Source organism: Vidua macroura, chromosome Z (assembly GCF_024509145.1).
Source record: "Vidua macroura isolate BioBank_ID:100142 chromosome Z, ASM2450914v1, whole genome shotgun sequence".
In the NCBI taxonomy this organism is placed as follows: Eukaryota; Metazoa; Chordata; class Aves; order Passeriformes; family Viduidae; genus Vidua; species Vidua macroura.
Genome location: NC_071611.1, coordinates 18,601,448 through 18,622,877, shown reverse-complemented (window position 1 = coordinate 18,622,877; position 21,430 = coordinate 18,601,448). Strand labels below are relative to the sequence as shown.

Sequence of the window (21,430 nt, the reverse complement as noted above, 5' to 3'; positions counted from 1 at the left end):
ACCTAGTGTGTGATCTACAGTATTGACGGGTAAGGCAGCAAGAAGCTACCATATGCAGTATTGTTCTTGAATAACATTTATCCAATTGTCTGCTGGAGTTTTTACTGCCAAACTAACAATGACAAAACAGCTTTAAAAAAACAGCTCTCAGTTGGTTCTTGTCTTCTGCAGGAAGATAGTAAAGTCAAATAGTTGTAATATGTTGTCAAAATCTGACACTGTCACTATACAGAATGTTTATATGCTTTCTGAAGTAGATCTTTCGCTTTGCAGCAATGAATTGGTTCAAGAAAACTCAATCTTGAACTGTTTATGTTCTACCATATCAAAAAGAGTAACTATCTTGTTGTCAGTCTTAAACAGCCACAACATGACTTCTTAATGGGAAATAACAGTTGATCCTCAGTAGAATCTATCCCATAGTTCCATTTTCTTGGCTGTACACTGCTCTACCTCAACTTTACTGATCCCTTGGAATGTCCAAGAACAGTGGTCATTCTATCGCTTTTTACTTTATAGGATCCCACTTCCCTTAGCTCCACATATCAAGGGGACTATGTGCAGACCACACTATGCTTTTTCCACACATCTGACCCTGTGCTGTGTACTTCCATGCCTACTTGGCATAAAATAAACTCAAATCCAACCCATCCCATGTAGAGGTCCAAATTCCTGCTGCTAGGGCTATTATGCCCCAGCCCTCAAGAAGCCAAAGCAGGCAAGGAGAAACACCCCTCTAAGACTAGGGTGAGAAGTGCCTCCCTCCCATAGGCCTTTGCAGGCACGTGCTACCGCCTTAAGTTCTATGGGTTTGTACAGCTGTTCCACCCCAGTTCAGCCCTCGTTCACCATATTTATATATTCCCCCTCTCCTGATCCCCATTGGTCCCACTTTGCCACAGTTCCACTCCTGTTACCCTGCTGGCTCCCCTGGTTGGCTGTCCTGCCTCTACACCACTTTTACCTGTTCCCATTGGTCCTTGACCTTCAGATCTACCCCTTTTTCCCCCATATAAAACCCTGTGCCCTCAGCCCAAGTTCATCTTTGTCTCTGGACCTCCTTTGAAGCAATAATCAGCTTTTGGATCTCTAAAGAAAGACCTGTCCTTTGCCTCTTTCGTCAGCCATCGTAGCAAGCATGCTCCAGGTGCCAAAAGCACTGGTCACTCTCAGAAGAACCCGTTGAACCCGCTTCACTCCCAGTCTCCTTGGAAGACTTTCTCCCACCCAACAGCAAAAGCTGTCCTAAAACCACAGTATCAAAGGTCACAGTTTACAGGTCACAGAGATATTAAATCATACTTTCTGTTCATGTCTTGCATAACTTTACATTGCCAAAATGCACTTGATGTCCTCTTGCCTGGTTTTACTATATAGGAAAGATCCAAAACGTTTGAAAAAACTGTCACCACCATATTACTACTCTTTTTTTAGACTGAAATGACCCAGACACCTTGTATTACTGCAGCAAAAGTCTGTTCCTGGCGTAATCCTTTTTGCTGTGTTTTAATTTTAAACTATGCTTCAGATTAGAAGTATGTCACTAGGACAAGAATACTAACATCCTTAATTCTGCAACATTTAAAAATCATATATTAAGAAACAGGAAATTGTTAAGGAACGGGTTCTTTGTTGTTGATTTCTGTCAGTCCTCAAACATGCAAACAGTGGAAGTCCTGTCATAGTGTACTCTTACTTCAGTCTCAGTGAAGTGGAAAGGGACATCCTTTACTGTGGCAGAGACACTTTCTGCCTAGCTCTGTAAAATACCACTACAAACCCCGTATCTTATTTTCTTCTATTATTTTTTCTTCCACCAACATGTGTCAATTCCTCTTGTGATTCAACACCTTTCTGCTATCTTTCAATAAACTTTAAGTAGAAAATGCAAACTGTGTGTCTGTGGGTAATAGGAAACATCTCTACCATGTTTATTTAAGAAAACACCAGTGAAGTTTGGTTCTTAGTACTTATTTAATGTTCATCTAAATAGAGAGCAGTCTCCTGTGTCTGAAAAGCTTGCAGGATAGCTTATCTCCTCATGCACTTTTTTTTTTTTTTTAATGTTTTGTCCTTGAAATACCTATTTTAAGACTTCATTTGATGCTTTTATATGCACGGCTAGCAACAGCAAAGATTTGAAATGTCCAACAGGAACTACTTTCACATAAAGACTAGCATACATCCATGTGTATCCACTGTACCTGAGCAATCATACAGACAACTCAGATATTACTTAAGCTATCTGGAAATATTTCTTCAAATAACTTTCTTTATGTTTTGAAAGCATTGGACTTCTCACCGCTAAGTTTGTAATTTGAAAAGAAAAATGGCTTTTGCATCTTATCCCTCTCATGCGTTACTCGTATACGAGACAACAGTAATACTCCAGTTTTTCTGTCTAGTGCTGTGCCAAAATTTAGTTTCAATCCCTTCTTACGGAACAGTATTATCTGCTATCACTTTTATTAGTCATTTGCACAGACATAAAGATGCAACACAAGCCATCAAACAGAAGGTGAGTACTACCTACATACCACAGAGCAGCGGGTTGCACTAGTTTTCATGGCAAATGCCCACCAAGCGCATCATGAAATGAAGCAAAATAACTTGTTGCAAAATGCTCCTGAGATACTCTGTTAGGTCTACATTTTATGTTCTAGATTGTTAAGTGAAGGATGGCTGAAGGTAATACAATCTACTGACACATTCAGGAAATGCTCAAAAAAGCAAATGGAAATAGCTTTTTAGTTGTGTTGGATTTTCTTATACAAGGGATTACTCTTATATGTCACAAATTAGAGACTTCTGTATGATTTGGTTTTAAACAAATACAAGAAGAAATGTACAACCTTCAGGAACAATTCCTATATCAAGCATGAAACTAAGGAATTCTCATGAATGTGCATTATTCTGAGGGACTACTGACATGCAAGAAACTGCACACACACCTCAATCCCACATTATGTTAGAGCTGACATATATCTTTCGTATCTTGTTGGACAGGTACAGGACTCAGCCTCTGAAGGGCCATCAGGCTAGCCTCATGAAGCTGAAATTGTATTATTTCACCTACAGGCATGCTATACATACCTTTCGCCCTGAGAATAATTCAGAAATGCAGAATCAAGTTGAGTAACCTGTCTCACAGTTAAACATTTCTTGCTGCAAAGATATTAAAGCATACCTCATCCTTGACATTAAGGGGATCAAAATATTTTTAAGAGGCCAATCACATCCACTTTATGAATAAAAGGGTTCTTAAACCTTTTGTATTAGTTTAAAATAATCCTGGAGAAATATAAGATCATGTGATCAATATTTTTTTAAATGAAGACAGAAAAATTGTTGCAAACTCTTTTACCATTTAATCTAAAACTCAGTTTCAACACCACTTATAATCACACAACAGAAAAATGGCTAAATATGGCTAGCCATAAGAAAAATGCCTTAAGGTATATTGCTAGGCATTTGAAATTATTTGCAATTTATATAAAGCATTTTCTATCCTAGGCTATTACCATTAATACAGAAAGTCTGAAAACTTCAGTCAACTGGTCAGTATAGTAAACAGTAACTTATTTTACCCATGCATTATATCCACTTGTCATACCACCACAGCAAATTCTGCACTCGTGATACATACACCCCATTTTATGACAAGCATGAATTTTAGATAAATAAAATATTTATGGTAAGCAGTGAAAAACAATTTCCTGCCAATGCAAGGCAGACTTTATTCCTTTGAAGGCTCATTGTCTTCACCATTCCAGAACTTTACCAATGCATACAATATTGTGTATGCTGAACATTCATTTTAAAAAATCCAACTGGTAGCAAAATTATGCAGTACTGTGCTAGCCAAATTTGCAAACGGGCAGAAATTACTTTAAAAGGTCATTAAATAAAATGTATCCAACATCAGGCAAATTTGAAAAGAAAGAAACAAACAAAAATACTAAAAAACCCCACCAGAAAACGCAAAACTGACAAGCAAAACACCCCCTAAACAGTCATTTAGTTTAAATTACATTAGGTTATGTAGCTTGGTATTCAGGCAAAGCCATCAGGGTAACAAACTTATTTTCACTTATTCCTCCTTTAGGACTTCCTCACACTGTATTTGAAATCTTATTCTACAGCAGAGAGAGACAAACAGCATTGTTATTACCCAAGCCCCTCCTTGGTACTACTTTCCATTTGAATTTTTGGAGACAACTATCCACTCACAGAGCTGGCAATATGTACATGATGCAAACACCATGGTAGAAAGCAATTCAGATCAGTGTTGCTGCACCTCTCTCCTCAACACTACCTGACTATGAGATAGCAGCATTTAGCCAGCTAGTTGTATCTGTTAGCAGTGAATTTCTGGATCACTCATGCAATACCAATGGACCTGCCTATAAAATCCATTAAATGATCAAGCCAACTCACCACTAGAGCATTTTCCTTTCCTTTAATAGCACTGGGGGTTTTGTTTCATTGTTTTGGGGTTTTGTTTATTGTTGGGTTAAGATTTTTTAAATTATTTCTTCTCCCTCATCTTACAGCTGTGGCAGAAAAGATGATTCAGAGCAAAAAGAAACAGCAGCTAGCTGATATTACACATTTTTATACATAAAGAGAAAGCACTGAAAACTATTTTTCAAAACAAACAGTTGTGGAAAAGGAGTTGGAGCTCTCAGAAAAACAGTGAGAAGGGAAGAGGTAACTGAGGGAGAAAAAAGGAGAGAGCTGCTCCTATTGCAAACCAACTATTATTAAAATAATATGCACCATAATGAGCTGAGAATGACTTCACAGTTTTTATCTATACCTCAGCATTGTCAAAAAGGTGAGGCTGATAGCTTTTCATAGACTACTGGAATTCCACTAAGAGAGGATTTTAATTGATCCCTTGCTATACATTAACAGGTATAATGTTACATGTAATGTAACAACATGGCAAGGGCAAGGATGGCAGACACAGCTCTGTCTTACAGGCCAGAAACTGGGGCAGGGGAAACCTGCTAGGATTTTAGGAAAATGTTTGCCCTCTCTTTCTTTTTAGAACTAGAAGTCTCAGTCTTAGCTCTTCTAAACTAAACAGATTTACCTACAAGTGACAATGTTCTATTTTAGGAGTTATTACTGCTCACAGCAGCAGTAATGCTGCTGCATTTGTAATTCTGTCTTACAAATGAAATGCAATAAAAGACTACCAAACAAACAAAATCTGTATAAACAAAACTTTTCTATATAAACAAAAATTCCTTCTTAAAGGTCTCATCTGATCTTGGAAATTTAAATTCGGATCACCATGTGTCAAGAGATGAATGTTTATTTGCTTTACATTCTGCGTTTGTTTTGTTTGCCATCTCCAACTTACAAGAGCATGCACTTGATAGCCTTCCAGACAGAAAGCAGCCCAGCACCCACAGCGCTGCCTCATGGGAATCTAACAATTGACTACAAGAAAGATCAAGAGGTTTAGCTTCCAAACATTTCAATGACTGAGGGGGCGGGGATGGATGATGAGACAGGGAATTTTCCTCGTCATCTATCTTATTTAAAACATGGATTTTGCTTATATACATATCTCTACCAATGCAGCATCTGAACAACACAAGAAAATACTGGTTGGTGTGTCCTTACATATTACTCTACAGGTGCAACAAAGCAAGAGAATAAGCACAAAGGAAGAAAATCTAGGCAAAGTTGACCATCTGCTTGAATCTCAGGTGCCACAGGATATAGTGCCAAGATGAAGCTCATCTTGCTGGCTCACCATCAACCCACCATTGCCAACAGAGTCTATTACTCCGAAAATAACATAGGCTACATTTCTAGCCACTTTGTTATCTTGTTTGTATTTTTAAAAAGAAATATGAGCATAGACAACTGTTCCAGTTTTTGATTGATCATTATTCAGATTCAGTAAGTTTTAATTACTTAATTGATTAAGTAATCATTTTACTTCAAGTCAGGTGTTTTTTTAACATCTGAGAAACATCAGCAGCTTTATATGACAAGTTCTTAAGTTCAACAGCAGATTGCACTGCCCATGGATAGAAAGGGAGACCCAAATTTCCAGTAAGGACTCAGCCATATTGTGAAAGCAAGACATGCCAACTCCTTAGGTTGCTATTTACCCACCTGAATAGGCATACATAGTTCATCTGATCACTAAAATGATTACAAAATAATCCTACTTAAGTCTATCAAGCCACTCCAGCAGCATGAATTTGACACTAAATATATGTAAGCTTAAAACAAAAAAAATCAGATCACAGGCATTTAAAATTGACCACAGTCTGACTGCAAAGGCAGAAAAATCAAGTAAGTGTCAATATTGGTTTGCAAGTAGAAGAAAAATCCAATTTATACTATTCTGTTCAACACTAATGGGAATACACAGCACTATAAAAGATTATCAGATTTATTTAATGGAACTCAGTGGTTAGACAGTATTTTTAGATGTAAGTTTTAACATGAGATCTTTGCAGATAAACTTAGAATTTACTATGTTTGCATCCTCCTTATCAGACTAATAGTTTGTATCAAATAATCAAACTGAGATCAATGCATGTAATAGTGTACAAAAATGATCACCTGAATATGGCAGAGAGCAATACTGACAAAACTTAATATATTAGCATGTAGATACAGACAAATAGATGTTCACCTTAAAAATTACATAATTTTGATCTGTTCAACATTTCTGCTAGAAAGTAGGTCCAAATAAGGCATGCTGACAAGAAAACAGGTTGAGAAGGAACCTCCTTGAAAAGCTAGCATATATGAATAATAATGACAGTTCACTGGCAGTTTTACATTAAATGAATAAAAATTTAACTTATCTTGCTATAGGGGAAAAAAAAAATCATGCTGCAAGTAGGACACCAGATCAGACCAGATGTTTTTGGGACTAACACTGCGTCACACAAATATTGGCCCAGATCCAAAAAGACAATTAGGACACCATGATCCTAGCAAGACACACTTCCTAAACTTCAAACCAATTTACTTGAATTTATTACATAGGGAACTTACAGCCTATGCTGGAGGTATATTCTGAAATAACTAAAGTCTTTAAAAGCACACTGCATTATACTTAACATTTAATACTTTGAAAGCTCTGCACTGCATCCCATGCAATAAATTATTTATATTAAAGTAAAAAGTTATATAACCTCAAATGGTTAAACCAGCACAGCTACCAGGAGCAGAAGACGTAGTCTATAAATGGAAAAAGTAGTCTAAGTCTGATACTGTCCACATTTTAAAGAATGGCATCCCAAAATACACACCTTGCAGTGTTCTACAGCCTACAGTATCCAAGCTGATTAAGCACTGACATCAGCAGAGAAGCTTCTGCTCTCTAAAAGCATTGTTCACCACTGCAAAGTGCAGAGGAGAAGCAATTATTTCAGAATCCCATTGTGAATATATCATTTTTCCTTTATCTTCAAGGAAGTCTATATAAAAAAAAATGTAGTATTTTGACATACATTCCAAAGCAAATTTTCACAGAAAAAAAAAAAAATCCCATATATCTTACTACCACGTTCATGATTTCAAGGACTATTAGGCAGAGATAATATACTTACAGGAGTAATTCAGTTAACTTCAGGTATGTAAATACAGTCCTTGTGTAAAAATAAGTGCTGCTTCTTTCACGCTTTTCCACCGTGCACACACACACATCAAAAAAAAAAAAAAAAAGGTAAAAAGACAAAGAAAAGCATAAAGAGAAAAGTGATTCTGTTTTATTTCTCAATATCCATGAGATTTCATTAATGAGTTATCAAGCAAAAAGAATAAAAGTTTCCATGCCAGCAGCTGGCAACAGAGGCACTCTCCATAGCCGAATTCAAAAGAAATGTCAGTGAGAGTGGCAGCAGCTACAGTCAATGCTGGAAGCTGATGCCTCTGCAGGAAGAGGATGCTGGGAGATTCTACCAATCTGTGCTGCAGCCTAATTCTAATCCATCACTCCTAACTGCAATGGGAAAATGGAGACATGGGGAACGCAAAGTAATTTATATTTAAAGACAAAAAAGGAGTCACCTTAGTATTTCCTGAATACAAAACAAACAAACAAACAAAAAACACACACACACAAAAAAAAAAAAAAAAAAAAAACCCAAACCAAAACAAAAAAAACATAAAAAAGAAGACACAATAAAGTCAGGCAGAAAAGGAAAAGTAGGCTAATGAAACTGCAGTAAAGTATGTTAAGGAACTGCAGGAAAACTAGATCAAGTACATGAGAGTTCATAGCAAGGAACACTGAAGAAAAAAAAACTCATTTTTTGTTTTCTTTATTTGACAGTATTCAACATCACTTTTTTCAAATTAACCCTTCAATATTCTTTCCCCCAGAAATCCAAATTTTTAGCTAGAGTTCTATGACCAAAACAAATCACTAACACAGAGAGCTGCTAATAAAGTTTTCTTCATGAGTATCAGCTGCAACAGAAGAAAGCAGGAGTCAAAATCAAAACAGCTACAACATAGCTACAACCCCTTGGTCTAATCTCTCTAGATGAGATATGATGAAAGCTCAGTACATGGGAGCTAAGCAGCAGAAAATTAAACTATGTCTTCCACTATTACATTCAAAAGGCATTCTTTAAAGCTCTACCAACTGGACTAATAGTACCTAGTTCTAGCTATGTTTACTGTTACGAACTGGCTCAAACAAATCTTTCAAGGCAAAATGCAGGAAACTACAGGTTTGCATTTACTTATTTCAGGTACATGCAAAGTAGCATCAACAGTAATACTTCAAACCAATTTATTTAAACAATTTACTTTTCTTAAAACATTCTTATTTGTAACATACTGGGAAAGAATTGCACAGTAGTTTCTATAACACCTGTGGAAACCAAGGGCTATGATCAGGTGAAAAAGGTTTCATAAATCTTATAAACCTCTCAAAGAGATGAGATTGACACCTGTAATTTATGAACAACAGCACCTTTAAAATCAGGACATTCTACCTTTTCCATAAAACTTGACCCAGTAGTGTTAAAGACCAAGGAGTTCAGAGATATATATATCCCAGTTCTCCACCATGTCATTTGAAGCAGTGCTTATGCATATTGTCGGTTAATATACTAACAATATTAGGGGCAGGGAAAGTAAAAGTGTCAGGATTTCTGTGACCTTGCCTACACATGAAGAATAGACAAGTTTCAATCAAGGTTGCCCAGTCACAAAGAAGTCAACTCAATTTCCCCACAAAATATACAGTGTTCCGTTTTTAACGCAGCGTAAATTTCAGACAGTTCACATTTCGGACAAGCCGAAATTCCAGGCTCAGAAACTACTTTCTAGAAAAAGCTGAGTGACTCAAGAAAACGTTTCCACAAAGCTGACAAAAACAAGCTTTCTGTCTGCAAATATCAGCACATGCTCAAAAATTTTCCCCTGGACTGACTTAAGAGAAAATGAACTAATACACATACACTAAACCTTCCACATAGGTTGATTCCCAAAACATTCTGTGACAGCATTTACTCATTAGGGAAGGGGAAGGGAAGGGGTGTACATGACATAACCAAATCAACACTATTAAAAACCAGGACTGGTTTTTTTTGTTGTTTTTTTTTTTTTTCTGATAGCTTAAAAACAGGCAAATCTGGGTTTCAATCTGTTTTCCTTAAAAACAATCCTACTTCTCAACAAATTCTGACCAATTTATTATTTTTCTTCATTGATTAGTTAAAACTCATCTTTCCATTTTGTTATCTAAAGCACTTACATTTTAATAGCTGTACTACAAATCCAAAAGTGTACATCACTTTCCAAGTCTCAGAAGTTATTCACAGAAGGCAACTCCTGAGCTGCAGGGCTATAAATAGTGTTATGCAGTCTTTATTAAAGCACAGAACAAACATTATTTTCCTGAAAGACCTTTAAAGAAAGAAAACACAGATATGATCACGTTTTCCAGAATAATATCAAGATTCCAACATGATATTTAAATAAATTCCAGAAGTCTCCAGAAAGTCCCATCCTCAAAATATGATGTAAATTTAAAGCCACAGTGTTAATTGATTTGTAATGAAAGAACAAGTCACAGAACAGCAAAGAAATGTTTACACTCAATTAAGACAGGTTTCTTTCAGTGAACATGGGATAAAAAACACGCTGTGGTATATTTTTGTGCTCTAGCCTTTCAGCAAAGGCTTGCAAAAAGAATAACAGGGTGGGGAAAATATGCAGAGTTTTGGGCTCTTCTATATACAATGTCTCTGAAATGGTTCAGATTTTTGTCTACCTCATCTCCTCGCTTTCTAAGGAGCTACGAAGACAAGTGGAAATGCACATTTCAAAGTGAATAGAAGATACCAATACAAACAATAGCACAATGTGGCCTGAAGTCTTCTACTGAAATACAAGCACAAAGAAATCTTACAGCACAGGCAAAAGGTGTAGTGGCAATAAACAGGTGTTTACATATGAAAATGTGTAACCATGAAAATGTGCAACCAATGGAAACCTCTCCAAGTTTAATCTTTAATCTTAGAACTGTTTAGGGTGGGGAAAGATTAGAGAGATAAGGTTGCTGTATCATTACTGCTGTTTCAAATATTGAAACTCACAATATAAAGTAGCTAGCGTGTCATATTTTTATATTTATGCACCTATGAAAATACTATCTTCTAGACACAAAAACTACCTTTACTGGAACTTTTTTCCCTAACCTTGAGGGTCAAACATAAGAAAATAAAATTTTGATAATTTAAATTGTCACAGCTGCTTCTCACCATCTCAAGACTGTCAAAATGTGAGTTTAAAGTTATGAAGACAGGAACTGTTCCTAAAAGTTTTTAGCTTCTTGAATTAAAATTTGAATTTAGAGACATTTCCTTAACTGTTCAATTTCATTCACTGACAAAACAGTCACATGTGCAGGTGTAACTGAAATCTTAACTACACATCTAAGATTACAAGGATAACCTGCTCTAACTTCCTTAAACACTTCTGGCCCTTAATCTATCACCCCAGTAATACCACACAGAGCTGCTTTGGCAGGATCAAGGATTAACAGTACACAGCTTTGGGTTGGCAAAGAAAATGCAAACGAGAATCAACGAAGTATGTCTCTTTTTGCTCAAACTGATAAAGACAAAAAATCCCAGGAGTTCCATTCTTGATCAAAAATCATCTGTCTGCTTTGCTTACAGAATGCAAGCTCCCACTTTTCAAATACTTAATGTTTTAATTGTGTTTAAATGAGATCTCACTATCTTTCCACTGATGACATAACACAGGGTCTGGTGCCTGAAATTTCATTAAAATAGCACAACGTGAAGACTTCCTCTGCATATGACTGCTTACAGCAGTTAGGCAGACTAGCATGTTTCTTCCCAAAGACAACCACAGAGCATCTTCATACAGAGCGTCTACATACCCACACAGCTATCATAATACAGTTGTTCTAAGTGCTGCTATTCATTTACATAAACCTCTGATATTGGGTTCGTAAATAAAGGCACTGTCTTTGCCTTTATCTCAAAGAGAAAGACTGCATGGCAATCTAAGAAGATTGCACAGACAAACATAACTTGATGGTCACTTATTCCTTTCACAGACAGATGACATTTTAAGGAACAGTTAGTAAAATAAGATGGACAGAAATACCAAGAGAATTAATATTTCATATATGTTCTAAACAAATAGAGAACTTCAGAAATCAAAATAGCAGTGGCAAGGTCAGTACATGCTAAGCATAATACAGTGATGGTTAAAAACTGTTGAGAACTCTGACCACTTTCAATCTAGCTGTAATGCCAAAGACAATATAATTTAGAAAATTACACTCTGGCAACAGAAAACATGAATATCTACATTCTACAAAGAGATTTTCAGAATTATTTGAGTAAAAATTAAGATAGCAGAAATATTTTGAAAACATCAAAGTAGAGAATTATTATGCTCAGTAAGACTAAAAGTTGTAGTTTTTCCATACTAAGATTTAGGTATTGATGGGGCATTTTTAGCAAGCATTATATAAAAGAATAAACCACACAAAAAATCTGTTCCATCTACGTATGTTTTTGTACCTGTAGGTGCTTGGCAGCCACTAGGTAACTTAGTCAAACGCATCCACCCAGGCCAAAACTTGGAAGCAGACACTCCAGTGCAAAAATGCTAAAAAAGCATCCTACCACCACAAAACTTCTTGTCAGAGGCTTCAGTTTCCACAACAGAATTCATAGTTTGCCTCTAGTTACTCAGTTCCTTTTACAACAGAATATGCCAATCAAAGCAGCTCTGAGTTAACACAAACAGGTGATGGTGAATTTACTTTGATATATATTCCACCTATTATCTTTGGAAGGTTGAAGATGGTCTGTGAAGTCCTACTATCAAACCAGTACTTTGAAAACTCAGTTTTGTTGGCAGAGAAGATATTAAATGCTAGTGCTTGCTTTAAGTAAAACAGCAGAGTGACCTACTGTAAGAGTCCTTCTTCAGCTTTAGTACCAGCAAACAAAATTTACAGTAAATAACTCTATTTAAAGGTTTCTTTATGTTTCTATAAAGCAAGTATTTTGTGATCATTACATGTTTTGGAGTTGCTGTTTATATCTACAGTAACTACCATGAGTAGAAGATGACAAAAGAGTCTAGACAGACTCTCTAGACAGATAATCTAATACATTTAAACCACTGGAGCAAATACTGATTTCCTCCTGGGCCTGTCATCAGACATGAAAGCCAGCACACTAGATTTAAGGAAGGATTTTACCATATTAAGGTAACTCATTGCCCTTTCAACATCTAACCTGCACAATCTGGTATCTATCAGTAAGCAATAATATTTAAAGAATAAAGCCAGTTGAAGTAAAGTTGGACTAGCAAAACCATTCACTAGCATCTCCTGGTGCAAAATACAGAGCTGTGTTACTATATACATATTTTACACTAAGAATTGCAGAGTGGTGTGTGAAATACTATGAAGAACTGGTTGTTACACATTCTTTCCCAATTCTCTAAACCAACACAATGATCTGACAGAATCTCAACCAAAACTGATCTCAAAAGTAAACATGAGTCTTTGTTGACCCAACTCCCTATAAAAAGGTCCATTTTAGTTAAATTCAATAGGATATAACTAACTGCGACAAAGCACTCAAACCAATGCCAGGCATATCATCAATGCCAGGGCATATCATCACAGAGCTCTAACAATGCCATCTTCCTATCCAAAATAAGGGAGAATGAAACACCGACACAAAAAGTTATGGAAGTGAATTTAACAAAAGCAAAATTAAAAAAATAGAAACAGCTTCCCAGAAGCTTAAACCTCTGGCCATTCATTGTTTCAATATAACAATGAAAAAGCTACAATTAGTTCTCTGTTCAGAGATAGAGAAATATCAGGAACAACCAGTATGGCATTAAATTTACAAAAGGCTTTCCCTCAGGCAAACTACTAGTATAATCTGAAAACTACAATCAAAGCATTTCAAGAAAGATAAGATGGAAGACTTTCACAAAACTTTCCAAGATTTTTTTTCAGTTCCTTAGGCACATTTTTTAAAGTAGCCATATCTTTGAAAGAATTTGAAAAAGGGGAGTCTAATCTAGTGAAGAGTCCTGCCCAGATACAAAAAAATATAACATCCACTATGTTCAATGTGATGTTAAGTAACAACACAATTTTTTGTCCCATTAATATTCTATCATCTTTCATTTACTTTTCTATACAATGCTTGTTGCAGATGGAAGCAATACCAGCCAGAATAAACTGACATCCTAACTTCTGTTATAAAAAGTGTATCTGTAAGACAGCTATGAACACAGAAGAGACACTCAGAAAGAACAAATCAAAGCTCTGCATGCCAAAAATAAACAACCATGCCCTGCTCAGACGTCAATAGAAAACAAAACACTTTCACACAGAACGAATGAATATTGGATAAATATTTTCATACAGTATTTCAAGTTACTCTCATCCCTGTCCCAGGGAAAACAGAGGCCGAAGAGATAAGTTACCCAATCATGGACAAACTGCTAGGCAGTCAAGGAAGAATAAGCAATCATTAACATGAAGAATTCTCAATTTGAACATATCAGGTTCTTGTTTCCTTCTGAGTGTCAAGAAACAATGTATAATTTTTCTCAGTTCTACACAGATCAGACCTTTCTATCCTAGGAAAGATACAGAGGGTCTGGCAATCTGTAAAATACAACTTCCCAAGACCATGGATGTTCTGGCCATGAAGTTTAGTCCAAACCTACAGCTGGGTCTAGAAGTGTTTTAGCAATCTGAGGATATCAGCAGAAGTCAACTCCTCATGTGTTTCACGGCATAAAAATACAATAAAATCCTGGAGAAAAACTAAAACCACTTACAAACAGCATAATGTGTTTTCATCACAGTTTAAGAAAGGTGTTGCTTCAGCATGAGATCTTACACCAGAGAAGTGATTATCTCACTTCATTAGGGGAAAACATCTGTGCAGCAGCATATTATAAAGACATAGCAACTTCCATTTGAAAATCTTGCTTAGATGGTCTTGCATAATGATCCAAAATTTTCCTAATAATGTTAAGCGACTATATTTTCACCATGCAAAAATGTCTAGAGCTGTCAGTATGTAACTCAGTTACAAGATTTCCTGGTTTAATTCCTTACAATGTTCACATTTGTTGACAAATATTTCATCACGTATACCAACCTAATTATACTTCATTTCTCAACTCTTGAGGACTTTAACTGTTCTGAAAAATGTGAATGTAGTCAGTGCATATAAAATTATGCTTCCCTGGAATGGTGTGCACATAGTATTCCACTTCTGTATAAGGAGTTTCAACAAACACACATTTTAAAATATTCTACTTACACGGGGATGTTTTCATAGGCATCTTCAAAGTTTTCCTGCAGAAGAAAGAAAGAAGTTTCAATCTAATGTGTATGTATTTTGTAACACAGCAGAAATTTATCATTACCAGATAGCACTTACTTCTGCAACAGACAGTAATCATCAGAATAGTCACAGTCTACTGACTGTTTGCTAAGCTTTCACTGCAAATCATTATACAGAGAGATTTCCTACGGGCCTACCACATCAGACTATAGCTGAATGAAACCAAAGATCTTTTCCTTTTTAGATCCTAAGCTTCTACCATGTAAATCACAGAAGGCAATACAGGCTTATGCCTCAGGAGTTCATGCAGCACATGTGACATATTCAGGATGCACTAGCTGAACAGTATAATCTACACATGAAATGAAAGGTGTTCTGTGCATATACCTGATATGCAGGCTAGCCAAAATCTGGAATGCGTGACAGATAGCGTGCACGTACAGCCAGCTTCCATATTAAAAGCTGTTATGTGAACAGATTAGTCCAGAAATCTAGAAGTTGTTTCTTTCCACCTAGATTCAAAGCTCTTTCAACCTAGGTTCAAATTTTAAATTGAAATAAAAAAAGAAGTGCACAAATGTAAAAATGAGCAGAACAGCTTAGCTCAAATATAATTTATTTCTGTATCCAGTTTCCAAAATTGGGCTCTAGAAGCGTGTAGTAAGGATGAATGGGCTACAGCACTCCCTCACATATCCCTCTCCAGCTCACACCTTCCAGCCTCTGGCAACTCCGGGTGTTCAAGGCCCAAATACAGTCAGACCATCTTGTGATTTTCAGTAGCTCTCTGTTCCGAATACCAGTCCTATTTCCTCAATCCCATGTAGACTTTGTTTTATTCATGAGTTATAACATTAGTAAAGAATTCCATGAGCCATTTTGCACCCATTTTGTGCAAAATAAGAATTTCTACTTGAACCTGGCTCCAGCTACCTTTGTTTAACAATTCCTAGTTTTATTTATTCAAAAACAGTAAAGAAGCAATTAGTACTTGCTCTTTCCTTGACACTTAAAATTTTGAAAGCTTTTGTTACATCATCCAATTTACCTCTCTTCTGAGCCAAAGACTGCTACCTTACTCAGTCACTCTTCAGTCAGAAACTATTTCCTACTTGCAACTGTGCTTCCTGCTCTTTCCTTATAAAACTGGAAGCATGATGGAACAGATTTTTAACATATCCCAGGAAGACACCTGGAGGAGACTAACCCCCATTTCTGTACAGCCCTTTTCAGTTAGCTGTACAGAGTCATAAGATCTCTCTGGAATCTTCTTTTCTCCAGCCTAAACTATCTTAGCCCCTCCTCACAAGATTTGTGCTCCAGACCCTTCACCAGTTCCACGTCCTTCTTTATACATGCCATAGTACCACACTGTCTGTCTTGGAATGAGGGGACTAAATCAGAACACAGAATTTCAAGAGTGGCTTCACCAATGTCAAGTACAGGTGGAACTTAAAAGCATTCAGAAAATGCCAATTAAAAGAACTTGGAAAAGGCCAGTTAAATGATCCTCCTGATCTGTGGAGAACCAGAGTTTCAAAAAGCTGAACAGAAACCAACAGGAACATCCTGAACAGAAATTCTGTTGCCCATGATTAACCCCAGACACCTATAGAAGTCACCAGTCTTCTAATAAACTTCTTCACTAAAGACTAGTTGCCTCCTTGAGACACTACTGGAGACAAGAGAAAAAATTCAGCAGAATAAACAAGAAAAACGCACTCATAGCTTTTTGAGCACAATTCCATTTCTGCTAAGAGAACAAACTTGAAAAGCAAAAGTCAATGTACTTTTAACTGTCAAGTACTTAATAAAGAATAGTAATGACTGGGAGTTCACATGAAAAAATATCAGTGATGTGAACCTTTCACAGGGTCTTTCAAACCTTCATACAAGGGCAGCACCTACATGCAGGAAGAAACAGAGAGAGAATTTGCATTCTGTCTAGCTAAATGCCTCCTTTACCTAGTGGCTTCTGAGTTTTAATTCTGGCCATTCACACTGCTCAAATGGCTGTCCACACATTTAAAAGGATGAAATACAGCTTTAGTGTTTTTCCCCAAACATCAAGGCATAGGAAATAGTCACAGCCTTTCAAGGGACTCCTCAAAGGTGCTAAAAACATCACTGAAGGCAGCTTGTATGTTTAAAAAAAAACCCCAACAAAACAACAAAAGACCAAAAACCCAATCCATAGGTTTTTTCTGAAGTTTCCCATGTCTTCCTATTCCAAATGCATGCAAAATGGGTATTAGAAAGTATTCAAATTGAATCTTGGTCCCATTTCCACAGACTTAGACAAATTTGCTGTACAGACTCTCAGAAAAAAAGCTGGGCACAGTCGAAAAGAAGCCCGGCCATTTTCTACTCCATTCCATGCCCATTACAACAAAAAAGTGACATCATCTTAAGGTGTAAAGAAAAGGACTGACAGAGAGGTAACCAGAGTACCTCCTCCCTGATCAAGTTATAGGAGTGATCATATTCCTACCAAGAAACAAATTATTTAAAAAGTACTCAGAAGATATTTGCACTTTTTCCAGTAGTCTGTTAAAATCTACATGTAAATTAAGCCTGTTCAACAAAAAAATTGAGTGAAGTGTTACATAAAATACACAGCATCTTAAAGGCCTAAGGCTGTATTTACATTCCAGCATTGCAAGTTACAGGTGACACAGCTGAGAAGCCACAACAGTTTCCAGAGGTGCTCGTTCATTTCAGTCTACAGCAAAGCAGGCTATTTAATACAAGGGACGTGTTTTTACTTAGCACAAACAAAGGGCATTGTCAGGCATTGCCCACAGCAAAGACTGAATGTGACCTCCACACTTTAGCACAGAACACCATTTCCATTATTTACATGGTGGATGCAGTTCTTAATTCATTTCCTTCCTTCACCTGGTCCAGGTTTTTCCTGCAGCAGGTCCCAAAAATTCCTGCTCCAGTATGTCCTTGTTATAATGGTGTCATGGCCACAGGACACACATACAACAGACATCTCAAGGAAATCTGAACTGTTAAATCCCCAAAAAGGACAACAAAGTCTTTTTTCAGACATTCTACTCAGAAAAAGAAATACATGAACACAAACTAGTACCAAGAGAAACAGTTTGACAACTATCTTGCTCAATACAATGCTGATTAATGCTGCAATCCACAGATTTTTAGCGCACTTTTTCCAGAGTACACAACCATCCGAGAATTGAAAACACATAATATTGTAAAACTGCCACTAGATGGCATGACTCAGGCTTTTTCCACAGATATCTGAAAATCATTAGCACAAGATTTAGCAAAATAAAGCTGTCTCAAAATTATGTTTCTTGAATCATAGAGTCTTTAGTTTTGTTTGTTTGATAATTGCATTATTACTTTAAATCTTTATGATCTATCCTTTTCAAGATGTAAACAGGCTTAAAAACAACTAAGTTTACATAACTTAGAGATATTAATATGTTTTGTGAAGCAAAGAAAATGAAAATCAGACAGAGATATAAATGGACACAGTGTACTAATAAACAGAAGAGTTCCTACACTCTAGCAATGAGATCAGAAACCACCCACAGCAGACACTTCACCTCTCAAGCTTCATAAAAGCAGCATGTAAGGGAGATTCTTCAACTAATATAAGGACATCTATCAATACCTACACTTTTGTTCTAATGCACTGGAAGAAAGAAGAAACAACTTCTTGCCTTGCTTATTAGAGATCCTAGCATCAAATGTGAACTCTGTCTTCTTCCACCTTCATCATAAATCAACTCTAAGGAAATTTCAGACTACATACCCTGACTCCTATACTATTGTTTTAAGTTCACTAAATATTCTATCAAGCTAAGAGTTTAAACACTGCTCTTTTCCAAGTGAAGCAGGCCAATTTGATCAATCTAAACTATTCCTTTAAAATTCAGATTTATTATAAGATATGACTACCAAATAAGGTATGAAGCATCTAGGTTCTCCCCACTGAAAACAACATTACTTCAAAAAACTAAATCCAACAGTATCTAGATACACCAGGCACAATTTGGAGTCCATACTGATTGGGCAAAGTAAACAAAACCCCACCAAAAAATTAACTCAAAAATATAAACATAACATGAATAAGGGTCCTTATTAATTCAACAGATAAATAAGACCACATAAAATAATAATGAATTCCTACCCAGCATTTAATACTATTGCTCTACCACATTATTTGTCCTTTTCACAGCTTTACTTTGTCAGTATTAAATAAACAATAGTTTTAAGGTGACTTGAAAAACCATAAACTTATCTGTAACACCCTCTTTGGGAAACACACATATTAAGATATTGCAAAGCATGGGAATCTATGGAGACAGCTGCATATTTAGCAAGCACATGCACTTCAAGATGTTTTTGTCAAAACTTCTAGTTCGAGTATGGGTACATCTAACTACTATTTTATCCTTTTGTCTTTTATAATTCAGTCTTACACCATCCTTCTCAAAAAAGCAACCAATGCTAGGTGAAAGTCATGCACAGGAAACCCAGTCTCTGGCCTCACGCATGCTGCCCTGCCTACTCACTGCCCGCAGCTGCCCATGGAAAGCTCAGTTACCAGTTTTGAAGTTGGCAACTGAATTCTACATGAAGAGAAAAAGGCTCCACTGAGGTCTAAATTTTCTCAACTGAAAGGAAAGTTTAACACACCTTTCACCGCATTCACGTTAAAATTATCATTCTGTATGTGGATTCATCCCATGGGACTTAAAGGATTCTAAATAAAACTTAGCTGACAAGCTCAGAAGCAGTTTTCTAAAATTACAGGAGAGGCTTCCTACTGACTCTGGCTAAAAATTGGCAGACTCAGCTGAAATAGCACTAGCATATACATTGCATGTGGGAGTATGCACTGAACACAGGAAAAACACGCAACCATGAGAAGACAATGGGTGAGGTATAAGAAGAAACCGACCTACAACGCTTATAATATGAACAGAGGCTACAGAAGACCTTCCATATGGTCTTCATTTTATTATAGATGAGTAATGTAATAGTTGGCTTTCAAAATTAATAGATATAGATATAGATATAGATATAGATATAGATATAGATATAGATATAGATATAGATATAGATATAGATATATATTATGTGGATGTTAAAATGTATAGTGATGTTACTGTAATATGTCCTCCCATAGTCCTCTTTCCCCTCCCCCTTGTAATAGCCTTAGTAGTCAGGGCATTTGGAGAAGGCCAGCTTGTTACCAGGAGGTGTGGTATAAAAACACCTGACCTCCACTGTAAAATGCAAGAATGTAATCTCCACCCATGGATGGCAGAGAAAGAGCTGACTAACAAAACTTTGGGAGGGGCTAAGGATATAAAAGGCAGAGCATCCATTTTATAGAGGAGCATGTGACTGATAGTCATGGGGAGTCTCAGTGCTGTGATTTTTACTTATTCAGTTCTTTGCTGTAATTTTTGTTAAGGTTTAATAAACTTTTTAAAAATTTAAAAGTGAGGCTCGTTTCTCACAATTTCAACAAGGAAACCAGTTTCCAAACAGCTTCTCTAAGCCAGCAGTCACCACACACTCTTCTAATAAATGGAACAGAATATAAATAGATGTACTTTTTTTTTCTGCTTTTCTGTTATGAATTTTGTGACTATTTTTTTTTTCCTTAGCCTTAGCCAGGACTACATTAAAAATTATTCAAAGAAACTCATGGCTAAGAATTTTACATTTCAGGTCCACAGAAGTGATAACTTAAAATCACTGCGCATTTAAAAGTTACCAAACATTATAGCAATATGAAAGCTCCTTAGAATATTACTTCAAACAACAGCATGCAATCTCTCCACTTCGCTGACTTGACTGAACTGAGAACTGCTAATAGAAGCTGGAAAATAACAAAAGAACAGCAACACAACTGGCAAAACTCCCAGATATACAAGTCAAGAAGACCCTTGCTCAGGTGAAGACCCATCCCTGTAATTATGTAACTTGTATGGAAATCACTAACTAAATAGAGGGGCTGTGCTTGGGAGATTGCTAACACTGAATTCTGTGTCTGAATAATGGCATGGGAAGCCTGGAAGGGCATGCTTGACTTGTGGAATGCCTCTGAGCACCCAGCCTTGTGCAACTTTAAATAAATAAATAATCAATGTATCTCTTGTGGAATTATTAGCTTGTTGCACATCAGTTAACGAATCTGATTTTTGTGGACAACACTTTGAAGCATCAAATATCAGAAATTACTACTTCACAAAAAAGAATGATGGAGGTGAACAACAGAGCAACTCATCAGTCTTAAATTACAAAAATTTAGTTTGTAAGATTGCTCAGTCCAAAATAAATATGTTCAGCTATGAAAATTGGGTTTGATTCATCTGCAGCTACACACATCTACAAACTGCAGATAGTACCTGCACGAACTAAAAAAAAAGAAAAGTAGTTCTGAGAATCTGACTTATGAAATATTCTGTTAATATGCAGGAAAGGTCTCCACAACAATTGGATGGCAGTGGACAGAACAACTGTTGCTTAAATGGCCAGTTGCTTGAGAAAACCCAACTCAGGACTGC

At 36.4% G+C, this 21,430-nt stretch overlaps 1 protein-coding gene across 8 annotated transcripts in view; it reads right to left on the bottom strand.

Annotated features, from left to right (window-relative positions):
- The window catches only part of TTC39B (tetratricopeptide repeat domain 39B), a 77,134-nt gene that overhangs the window by 35,382 nt on the left and 20,322 nt on the right, over positions 1–21,430 (bottom strand). For all 8 annotated transcript variants that reach the window (XM_054003237.1, XM_054003238.1, XM_054003240.1 and 5 more), the window contains one exon: positions 14,850–14,884. In XM_054003237.1, the coding sequence (XP_053859212.1) occupies positions 14,850–14,884 (35 nt within the window). The remainder of the gene's footprint in view (positions 1–14,849; positions 14,885–21,430) is intronic.